The sequence below is a fragment of the Hipposideros armiger genome, unplaced genomic scaffold, assembly GCF_001890085.2.
Source record: "Hipposideros armiger isolate ML-2016 unplaced genomic scaffold, ASM189008v1 scaffold_90, whole genome shotgun sequence".
In the NCBI taxonomy this organism is placed as follows: Eukaryota; Metazoa; Chordata; class Mammalia; order Chiroptera; family Hipposideridae; genus Hipposideros; species Hipposideros armiger.
Genome location: NW_017731440.1, coordinates 3,377,258 through 3,389,657, shown reverse-complemented (window position 1 = coordinate 3,389,657; position 12,400 = coordinate 3,377,258). Strand labels below are relative to the sequence as shown.

Below are 12,400 nucleotides of genomic sequence, written 5' to 3'. Positions count from 1 at the left end.
TACTTTCAATAGAGTAGAATATTATTAATAAAATTAGCTTAATAAATAAAACAATGGTATGGTCTGAGTATCTGTTCCCCCCAAATTCATATGTTGAAATTCTAACCCCCAGAGATGATGGTATTAGAAGGTGATTAGGTCATGAGGGTGGAGCCTTTAATAATGAGATTAATGATCATACAAAAGAGATCCCACAGAGCTCTCTGGTCCTTGTACCTTGTGAGGACACACAGAGAAGACATAGGCTAAGACCCACAAAGAGGGCCCCCACCAGAATGTGACTATGCTGGAGCCTTGATCTTCGACTTCTGAGTCTCCAGAGCCATGAGAAATAAGTTTCTGTCGTTTACAAGCTCCCCAGTCTGTGGTATTTTTGTTATAGCAACCCAAACAGACTAAGACAATTTCTGAAATTTATAACCAAATGCATGTTCAAAAAAAATACATTTTTTTCCAGATTAGAAGAGTAATAAAAAGATCAGCATAAAATAATTAAAGCAGGCTTAATAGCTCAAAGGTATAAATATCTTTTCAAAACTTTGAGAAATATTATTTAAAAGCAAGCCTACTCTTCTTCAATAATTTGTAAAGCATGATAATGTGTGAGTTTTGGAATAAGAGCTAGATCATAGTTAAAATGATGTAAATGAATAAAATATTCTAGAGGGAGAGTAAAGAGAAATTATCCAAAGAGAGGATCTTGTAGTGAGTTTATGTTTAGCAGTCAAGGAAAGAAAACTAGTCTACGAAGGAGTCACAGATAGAAGTAAATAAATCAGGATAGATCTGTGCAACATAAGTCAAAGTTGAAGAAATTTAGGAAGGATAGACATAACAGGGTCAAATACTATAGTGGCTAAGAAGAGAGCAAGAATGCCACTAGGTTTGATGCTTCTGTCTATTCCTTTTAAAAACTTCATTCATTCATTCAATAAGCACTGATCAGCTTGATAGGTTGTAAGCTCCTTAAGAGGAGTAAACCTCTTCTTATCTTTGTAAACTTATCTAGCCCAATGGCTGGCAATTAATATGTACTTGAAAGATATCTATTATTTAAGTACAAGAGCGTTCTATGTAATAGGCCCTGTCTTACGTGCTGGAAATAGAGGGTTAAGACACAGCACTTTTCCTTATGTTTACAATCTATGGAGGGAGGCAGATCTGTAAATAATTAAAGCACAAGATGATGTGTACAAGGTTCTATGTGAACATATAGCTAAACCTGGATAAGTCATAGAAGACTTCACAAAAGGGTCTTAGATAAACAGGATTTTGACGAATGATCAAGGTCAAGGACTATGATTATGTGCATTTGAGGTGATTAAGAGAGGCAAGAAGAGACCAGATCTATATAATGATGCTTTAGGCACAAGGACATGAATTTTCAAAAGCCTAGAACCGAAAAACAGCATGGTAGGTAGGTTCCATGTGGCTATGTGGCCACAGTTTAATAGAGTACATGGGAAACTGGTTTCAGCAAAAACGTGAAAATTAAATATGACCACTACAGCATATAACTTTTCCCTTAAATATTCATTTTTCTGACTAAGAATAATCATCACTTTATTAGGCTTTTTGCTTTCTTTGTCATTAGAATTAGTTCTCATTTTGGAGGCATTCCCCCACTCCCCGCCCCCCAAAAAAGGGTGTTTTGTATTTTTAAATTACTTCAGCCATTACTGCCTATACAATGGCCAGTGGAGAATAAGGCCACTGTGAAATGCAGGTCGTATGAACTAGGCTAGGCTAACCCCCAACAAACACAAAACTGCATAAGCAAATTAAAACTATTACCTAGCCTTAATCTTCAGGGTATTCTGAAAAGTAAAAGAAACCAAAGCTATTATACCCCTGATGACCATAGGTCAATCTGTACAGTTTTTACTAAGTGTCAGGGTAAATTTACATTGACCCATAAAATTTTATGTATAAGTGAAGTTCACCTGTTTAACAAATGTTTTCTGAGTATATACTACATGCCAACCAGCATGTTAAGCTATGAGGATTTGGCAGTAAATAAGGCTTTGTGGAGTTTGTCTGAAGCATAAATCAGACACCGAACAAGTAATTACAAGGGTGATAAACGTTGCAAAGAGAAATATGGTGGTATGAAAAGTATATGCAACATTCCTGATGAAAACTGAATTAAAAAAAACTTTCAGAGAAAGCAAAACTTAAAAAAAAAAATCATCAGCATGACTTCTGAGGAGCTATAATGTCTCTTTCTCTTCCCATCTAATTCTGGGGACCAATTCAGGTCAAACGCAGAGACCATTTGGCAATTACTATAACAGGCACTACTTGGTGCTGTTAAACCCTTGGGAATTGAAGAATACATGGGCATTCTGTTAGAGACAGGACCTGACTTAGTGACGGAATTATTCACTACCAGGCACACTGTTGGGGCCAGGGCACTAGTTGCCTTTATCCTAACTAGGAGACCCAATCGCACCACTTTCCTCCACCTTAGTCTAAGAATTACTGAGTCCAGAGGACTAAGGATGGTGATCATGTCACACCTTCCCCTTCAAACAGAGGCACAAAACAACTTTTCACCATTTTTTACTGAAAATTTTTAAAAAGGCTTATAAACTATTATATAGACACTATTTTCTCTCCCTTTTTTTTTTTATAGGTTTCACATCAGGTTAAGTTCCATCAGCAATTATACAGTCACTGTTTAATTTTGCACCATCTCCTGAAGTTCAAGCCTGTTAATGCTGCAGGTGCATAGATTCCCAGCCCCAATCCCATAGTTTCCTGTAGCAGAACAGAATACTCCATTACATTTGTTTGACTCATCACATTGGGAAATTGGGAGAGGGAAGAGTCAAATATGCAGGTTTAGTGCCATCTCAATCTTAGAAGCCTTACATTAGTAGCACAGTATCCGGCAGACAGAATGTTTCAATAAATATTCAGTGAGTGAAGGAATGAATCCTAAGGGACTGACATGTGAGTGGGTTCAATAATAAGAAAATGTTTACAAAGCAGTTATAAACACAAAAAAACGCTATGCTCCTAACGGATATCCCTCTGTGCCTGAGGGGCATGGTTGGCTAATGTTCTTTAATAATTGTGTGGATTTCTAAGAAAAGAAAGAATATAAATTTTATTGAATATATATTATGATTATGCAATCACTTAAATGCTAAAATTTAGATTCTGATTTCTTACCTTAACATCTGTAAACTGCGACACAGCAATGTCAGGAATGTTGGGGTGGAGGGCAGGTAGTTCACAATATAAGTTGGGAAAGCAAACCAAAGCCCCCAGAAGAACTTGGGCTTCCACTCTTGGTGCCTATGTATCCGATTTAAAAAATCTTTAAAAGGCAGTTATGTCATTAAATTATCAGAAATTTTACTTTATCACCTAACCATATTACACAGGGAAGTGAACAAGTATGACAAAATTCAAAAAGGAAAGGGGAAACACAAAAAGATTCGGGTTTTCATCTACAGTTTACACATAATTATTCTCAATAAATGCAACAAAGAGCAGAGCTTTCCTTTATGAGCTGCTAATAAGCAGAAATTAGCCGCAGTTAATAAGACTATAAATAGGAATATAGCTTAGCTAACAGCATAAAATTACCTTAATTTTGAGGAAAAATATAAATACTTTCATATTAAAGGCAACTCGCACATCATAACATTGTTCTAATGAGCAGATGACTCGAAGTCACTAGGTTATATTTGTTACTGTCTACGGATGAATAAAATAAATAAGGATGAAAATGTTAACTACATCTTCAAGAAACAGGCACTAGTCTAGGTGGTTTTTATGATACTATGAGTATGAGAAAGCATTGCCTATAGTATTTACTAAAAGCAAAATTAGAATTTATGCTTGGACTGCAGATGAAGGTGACTTCTCATCTTTCTCCTTAGATGTATTAAGCCACTTCTGAAGTATCAGCGCTGAACATTTCTTTTTCTTCTGAATTCTTACATGTCTACTAAACACCAATACCACCTAACATATTGCCAGATTTACTAAAATACCTACAAATTGATTTATATATTTAATAATACCTAACAAAAATGCTAAAACGATCTATTAGAAATATAATACTTCCCTTCACATAAATCAAGAACCTATCTTCCAAAGGATTTCCTCATGTTAATAAATGCTATAATAGCGGCAGTGGAGTAGTGCTCTATTATGATTTCCAACATAACAACTCGTTTCTGTCTTTAAAAAATAATCTAGATTTACAGATATAAGGCAGCAAAGCAGCATAACGGAGTAGGGTAAGCTCATAGCCACCATCCCAATTTAAAGTAAGTTATCCTACAGCCGGCCGAGTGGCTCAATTGGTTAAGAGCTCGCTCAAGAGTGTGAGCCCTGAGCAACAGGGTTGCCAGTTCCATTCATGGCCTGAGCTGAGCAGCCGCTGAGCTGCCAACAGGTGGCAGGATGGCTCAGCTAAAAAAATAAAAAAAATAAAATAAAGTAAGTTATCCTATAAAAATGAAATTGATAAAAAAAACAATACTTAATGAAAGAGATCACCTAAGGGTTTTCTTTAAAGGTGGATAATAAGGTAAACTGGAAATGTTCAGTTATATGGATATAATGGGGGCAGACCTGGAATGTTATTTTAATTAAGAAAAGCAAAAACTAATCAATTACTTTGTAATCTGCCTGGCAGGGGGTGGGGTGGGGGTGATTAATAGAGGGAAGATGATATGTATGGGATCTAAAATAGAAATCTAAAGAGAAAGATTTAGACTATGTATCGCCAACATCATCCAGAGGAAAAGACTGTCCATAACCTTGTAATGTGGGTATCAGGTTTGATTCCTGCAATTATTTGGTTTCCTGTGTAGCCTTTCTCAACAGGTATTCCTCATATGAACCAGAGAAAACAGAAAATGGCTCTTTTCTAAATTTTCCCAACGATGTTATGTAACTAGTCTCCTTCTAGATGCACAGGAAGGAAATGCAGCCACATAATGGATGTCTAAGGACCTTGGGGCTTAATTCTCCTGCAGAACCTTGAAAAAAGGCTGCAGGTAATACACTGACTAGTCGAATAACTGGCCCACTGAACAGTAACAGTTTTCATAGTAAATTGAAAAAAATGACATTAGTTTATGTATCAGTCCCCTCTGAGTTCTCTAAAGTTTTCCCAGTATCCAAGAGATTGATAATCTGTGTACTCTGATAATACGATAATAGCCTTGTAACTTGTTTACCATCTTTAGTTTGTCTTTCATTTAATCTACTCTTTGATTAATATACTTATTTAATATTCCCAAAGCACAGATTTAATCATCTCTTCTCCTACTTAAAAAAATTTAACTGTTTATCTAATACAGCATTTAAATCTGAATCCTAGCACTCAAGGCCTTCCAAAATGTAGTCTAAATCAGTGCTTCCTAATCTTTAATGTCTGTATCAATCATTCACAATATAGTTAAAATGCATATTCTATTTCAGTAGGTCTGGGATGGGGTCTGAAATTCTGCATTTCTAACAAGCACCCAGATCATGCCAAATGTTTGCAGTGTGCAGACCACATTTTGGATAGCTGGGGATCTAAAGTACCTTTCTGTTCTTTTTGTCTACTACTCTCCAGTTAGGTCAACTAGCTTCTAAACAAAACAGATTATTTGTTATTCCTTGCTTACTCGTGCTGTTTCCTTCTGCCTGGAATACCATCCCTCATCTTCATTATAAAAATACTACGAATCTTTCTTTCAAGGACGTATTCAAGTATCTTTTCCATGAAACATCCCTGATATCCCTAATCAATAAGATCTCTTCTTTGTCTGAATTACCAAATTATTTTATTTTATTTAACAAACTCTCATATTGCACATATGGGTCATATCATGTTCCAACCATATTACAAATATTAATCATCATTAAATATTAATTTAATCCTTATACAATAACCCTAATAGGAAGGTTATCTCCTAGAAGAAACTGAGCAAGAGAAATTAAGGAGTAAGTTGCACAAGGTCTCACAGCTAATAAGTGGCAGAGCTGGGATTTGAACCCAGGCAGACTAAGCCTAGACTCCATGCTTTTAACCACATGCGAAGCTCTTCCTATTTGGTATCTATTTGTTGTCCTATATTCTATAGTTGTTAATATACTTTTACATTTTCCCAGCAGCAGACTGTATGTTGTTTGATCACATTTATTCTATATCCTGTATTCCACCCAAAGGAACACTTAGTATACAAGGGCAAACAACAGTTTAATAACCGTAAAAGGGCTTAGCACCATGTTTAATGCATACTAGGTGCTGAATAAAAACATACACGTTCAATTAATAAACACCTGTAAGTGTGATGCTGGGCTAGGTCCTGGAGATATGAGATGAGTAAGACATGATCACTGTTCTCAAGGAACTGGGGAAAAGGGATTAATAACTGACTACAAATACAGGTTCTTCTCTTATTTGCACATTTCCTCTAGGTGACTGCATCCAGTTTCATAGCTTTCGATACCATCTATTATATAAACCAATGTCTCCCAGCTTTACAGTTTCAGTCCTAACATCTCCTTTGAGCTCCTGACTGACAGACGCAATGGCCCTCCTGACATCTCCTCATGGAGTCTAACAGGCAGCTTACTATGCCCCAAACAGAACTCCTCCTCATTCACTGTTGGTCTTTTGAAGCTTATAAATGAAAATATGTACATTAAACTGTTTTTCAAGCTTAAGGTACTAGCCAAGTGTTACTGGTTTTTCTCTCCCAAATGCTCTTAGCTTTTTCTAGTAGGCTTTCAGTTAATTGTTATTTCTCATTTATACTTCGCTCATGAGCGATCTTTCTAAATTACACATTTCATCATGTCACTGCTTGCCTAAAATCCTTCAACAGTTATTCATTCTTTCCTTAGGATGAAATCTAATCTCTTTAGCACTATAAACAGTTACTGCCTTTCTCTTTAGTTCACCTCTGCCATTTATACATGAACATGTTCCAACTATACTGAGTTATTTGGCGCTGTCTCACAGCTCCAAAGCTGTATGAAAAATCCTCCCATGGTATTTTAGTGTGTAGAGTATACTCCTTGAGCGTAACTCCTAGAGTTACACGCCTCTGTTTCTTTCTTTTCTTTTGCTATAGCACACTGCCCTTTCTTTACTTTCTTCCCTCCATTTCCTTAAATTTCCTCAATTTAAAATTTTATTTTGCTTATCAGATTTAGTCCATTTTTATAGCTGCTGGGTAAATTCATCAACTAATTTTAGTACTTTCTTACACTTCAGAATTTCTTATTTACCTTTTTTTTAATGTGGGAGAAGCAATCAATTCCAATTAAACTGTAAATTTTCCTGAACATCAGATTGTCATATTTGTATCCTTTGGTTCTTTGTTAGTTAAGTCTTGGCTAACTACAATTTGTTATAGTATGAAGAACAGGAAATGAAAACTTACATTGAGAAAAGCTGAAGAAGCCACTCTGCCAGCTGCTACAATAAAATCCATAATAAGCATTGTGGCACCAGGCAAACCAAGTGAAAAAAATTGAGGTGAGCAGTGCTTGATGATTGTATTGACAATATCCTTAGGAATAAGGAAAGAAGGGGGAAAATATCACAAATGTAATCTTGGGTATCAGCTAATCAATATCCTTAAAAATAGTCATCATATGAAATAATAAAACAGGTTATCACTATATGCTGGCTGATCTTCTAAATAATCCATGCTTAGAATTATATTCTGTCAAAGTTAAAACATTTGTTTAACTGACACCAATATAGCACATTTTTCACACTAAAGAGTAAGTTGGCTCTTTGCTTCAGAGGGTTAAAAATATAAGGCCCATGTGTTGTAAAGCTGACCTACAGAGTAGTTCCTCCTGTTGCCTATTTGCTTCCATGTGTTAACTCTCATCTCTGAAGTTGCATGACCTGTTACATGGCAACTGGAGATATTCTCTCTCTCTCTCTCTCTCTTTTTTAGATAAATTGAAGTCCTTTGATAATATCTAGCCTCAGAAATCTAGACATAGACATTTTTGAGGGAATATTCTTGGAATTTGGTTACTTCATTCACTTTGCCTTTGGCATGAGTGAATGAATAAAGAGAATGCAGTATATTAGGTTGTATTATTCAATCTGGTTTATCTTAAATGAAAGCTGTCCTTTTTCCAGTAGTTAAGAGTGTCGTTTTATCTGAGACACGTTTATAAGGTAGAACACTGTAAAGTAATTATTTCTAATTAATGTAAGTTTTTTCATTTTTCAGAAAGAGATAATTATCATCTTATTAATTTATATTTTATATATATTAATTTATATATAATTTAATATTTAGTGATCTCTAAATAAATCACAAGTGACATTTAATCGATAAAAATGTTTACATTACTTAAGATTTGCAACTTCCCACACTTTTTAGTTTCATGGCCAGGATCCAGACCCCTGAATTAATATTCTAGAGATATAATTATGACTATATAATGTAATGATTGTGACTGATAAAAACACCAAGTCAATATACTTGTCACTATCCTTACACAATATGGTAATAAGAAAATGTGATGTGGTGATTCTTAGAGTGGAAGAAAACCTCTGACTGCTACATGACTAGATGAGTAAATCTATGTGCCTCAAGTGCCAATTATCAAGTAACAATTACAAAACACCTAACAAGTACATTAGGACATAAAAAGATGCTGTCAACCTAAGCAAAGGGTGGTTTAATCTCTTCAAAAAGTGAACTGATTGGTATTATAGTAGAGGAACAATGTATTTAATAATCAAGTCAATCCCCTATTACAATAGTTTGTTTTTCACCTATGTTTTTTAAGCAAAAAACAAATGAGATCATAAAATGGAAAAAAACCTGTAAATAAACCACTACAAAAGGGAATATTTTTAATTCTAGGCCTTAAATGTCAAGAGTTCAACAGACTCAAGAATTAAGAAAGTGTATAAATTTACCTGATCGATATGAAGTAATCCACAATGCATTATATTGTAGAAATGTGTTAGAAAATCTCTATTTGGAGAAACATCTTGTCTTCTTTTCATTGTATTACAAATAAGTTTATAAGCATGTAATTTACCTTGTTTATATTTATCAGTCAACATGGTTGCCTACAATTAAAAGATGTTGGTTTTAATACTCACAAAACAAATACTGTTTGTTAAATACTTAAACTTTAGAATATAGCAAGCAATATATTTGTTTTAATTTATTTCTATGTTGGCCGTTTCTTTACTGAACTAAATATCAGGATCACTGAAACTATTATCATTAAAAATGATATGACGTAGGTATGAATAACCATACACTGTTTCACTTAGGAAAATGCACCAAACATATCAAATGATATTTAAAAGAAGTACATATTTAAAGTACCTATATATTGTGACACAAATTCAAGGTTTATATTTCACCTAACAACAATAAAAACATAATTTTTTCTATAAAAATAAATTAAAATAATGCAGCCTGTATAATAATTTTGCTATGTCCACTCTCTTCTCTATATAACTCCTAATGACTAAAAACTAAGTGCTCTAGAAGACTATACAACAGCTCAAATATCTACCAAATTTTTAAGACTGACTGACTACATACTTGTTTTCTATATGAAACTTTTAAATTAATATTTTTATATATTAAGCTTACCTTGAAAAGCCAAGGTGTAAGAATCCTCAGTGGAGGAATCAAAACTGGTGGAGAAGGGGAGGTCAGGTTATCAGTTGAAATGCCGAGGTTATCTCTAATCTGTAATTTTCAAATAAAATGTAACAAACCTATGAAAAGTGTTCTCTCTTCCAATTTGTTTTACCTCAAGCTTGAGATCAAATCCAGTATCTCCCACTAACTACATATTTAAGCATGGTTAAGTGACTTCACCATGGCAGGCACCAGTTTATAGTAAGAAGGTGGTGGTGGTGATGGGGTGGGGAGGGTGACAAGTTATTTAGGCTTCTACTTCTTAATGCTGCATTTTACTTTCCTTCTTTACCTTAGCTAAATTCTGCCAAAGTTCACAGAGGTAATCAAAAACTTGAGCATGTATTTCAGGATCCATAATAGTGTTGACATCTCCCAAAATGCCTAGCATTCTTCGCCACATTACAGTAGCAACATCAGCATGCCATCCTGTGAGAGTACCCCCTGCCATCACACTACAGCATTCGGATGGAAATTCACTGATTTCTATAGAAAACAATACAAAAATGTGAGTTTTCTAGAGAATTGATAAAAACATACAAGAGTTGAATTAACAATCTTAAATATCTATAACAGTGAATAAAAGAAATGTCAATATGCATTAGGTTTTTTTGATAAGGTCAAAACATCACCAGTTCATAATTGCTCATTATGGCAATAATTATTTATTCAATAGTGCTTCTATCTAGATTTATGTAAGAAGGAAATGATGTAGATGCAGAAATTCATTTTTTATATTAAGATTATATTTACAACTACAAACTCTACATAATAACTAGTTCAGGTTGTATCATCTAAATCTCTGGCTGAAGGCAGATCCTGTAGGAAGTTTTCATAAACCTGTTTCTTTGTAGTTAAAACTTCCAAAGAAATACATTTCAGTTATGTCAGACCTAGCATTAAAAGGGACATCACAATGACATGGAAAAATATACATTTTTACTAAAATTTAAACAATGTAAAATTTCCATAATTTTATTTTTGTTTATTAATATTGGCAAGATTATATGTAAGACATATAGGTAACCTTGGATCCTAGTGTCATTTCTGTCACTAATTATGTGATGTACAAGTAATTTAATAACCTCACGAAGGCTACATCTCTTTATCTGTAAAACAGATGGCTTAGCTGGATATCATTATAGGTCTCCTCCAGCTTAAAAAAAAAAGTCCATCATTCTATTCAATGTATATGGTGGAAAAGGCAAAATCATTAGAAAATCAGATTTTTCCAGCTTGATAAAATCTCAATGTACCGATAATTTACAAGTTTGTTCTTAGTATATGTACATCCTTTATTTTATTTCTCTTTCCATGTAAAGTATACAATAACTGACTGTATTATTAAAAAGCTGCTAGTCTTTGACAACAATAAAAAAATAGGCTTCTGGTGTAAGCCCACTGAAACAAAAAAAAACAAAAAAGAAACCTGAAGCTTTAGCCATCACTGTTATCATCTCCTCTCTCTACAAACCCTTCATAATACAGTGATAAATCAACTGCTTTGTGTCTAACTTATTCTCCTCAAAGTAAAGCTAGCAAAATTTTAAATGATTTCAAAGCAAGCAACAATGTGTGATTCTTCTTTAAATCCTGGATTGGACTGGTGGTGGTGTGAGGAAGCCAAAAAGGGTATTATTTGGACAACTGAAGGATTAATTATGGACTGAAATTGCAGTGATATATCAATGTTAAATATCCTGAATGTGGCCATTATATTGTGGTCATGCAGGAAATGTACACTTATTCTTAGGACATTCTTGCTGAAGTGTTTAGGTGTGGAGGGTCTGATATTTGCAATTCACTCTTAAATCGCTCAGCAGAAACACATTTTAAAAAACAGACAATGAGATTTCTTTTGTGTGCATGTACATGTAGACAAAAAGAGATAAACTGGCAAAATATTAACAACTTGTGAATCTATCTGAAAGGTCTATGGGTATTCATTTTACTAGTCTTCCAACTTTTTTAACAGTTTAAAGTTTCTTCCAAATGTCATGAAGAAAACTGAAAACAAAAAACTGCAGACCAAAGGAGGAAAGAAAAGGTTAGAAACAACCCACAAACCAGAAAATTAGGGTGATGTAATTGCAAGGTAATTTCATATTAAGAGAATGAGTACCTTTTAAAAAGAAAAGGCCAGAAATTATATGGCTTTAAATTTCTTCCTTTGGTCAGAGTAAATGTGCTGTACTACCAATGAAAACTAGCATTTCATATTATTCATTGTAAATATCTCATCAACTATGTCCTTGACCAAGTTTCGGTGTATTTAAAAAATGCCCTTTGATCCTGATGCTTATTATTATACATCATGTAGGACTTGGCAAAAATAACTTTTTTTAAATTTGTAGTTTCTAAGGTTTCCTAGTCACTTTTTAACATTTACTTAAAAATAAAAATACTTCATTTGGATGGCCTACTTTTTAATTAAATTTAGTTGATGTACTTGCAGAATCAAAATAAAAAAATTACTGATGGGATCAATTGTTTCACTGAAAGCTTGGTTTGCAAATGATAATGCTACTACTCTCTCCTGTGGATCAGTGTATCTGGCTCTTCTGATACATTAAGAATAATAATGCCAAATTATGTATTTCCTCCTCTGGGAAGTGAATGGTATTCTATCGGTGAAAATACAACACACAGGGCCGGCCTAGTGGCTCAGTTGGTTAAGAGCTCGCTCAAGAGTTTGAGCTCTGAGCAACAGCAGTTCGAGTCCAGCCCGAGCTGAGCAG

The 12,400-nt window shown here is 34.2% G+C and overlaps 1 protein-coding gene across 19 annotated transcripts in view; it reads right to left on the bottom strand.

The window, feature by feature from the left end:
* The window catches only part of RALGAPA1 (Ral GTPase activating protein catalytic subunit alpha 1), a 233,500-nt gene that overhangs the window by 121,275 nt on the left and 99,825 nt on the right, over positions 1-12,400 (bottom strand). For all 19 annotated transcript variants that reach the window (XM_019644706.1, XM_019644714.1, XM_019644710.1 and 16 more), the window contains 5 exons: positions 9,955-10,148; positions 9,612-9,710; positions 8,918-9,073; positions 7,407-7,535; positions 3,178-3,303 (listed from right to left, as the gene is read on the bottom strand). In XM_019644706.1, coding sequence (XP_019500251.1) covers positions 3,178-3,303; positions 7,407-7,535; positions 8,918-9,073; positions 9,612-9,710; positions 9,955-10,148 — 704 coding nt within the window. The remainder of the gene's footprint in view (positions 1-3,177; positions 3,304-7,406; positions 7,536-8,917; positions 9,074-9,611; positions 9,711-9,954; positions 10,149-12,400) is intronic.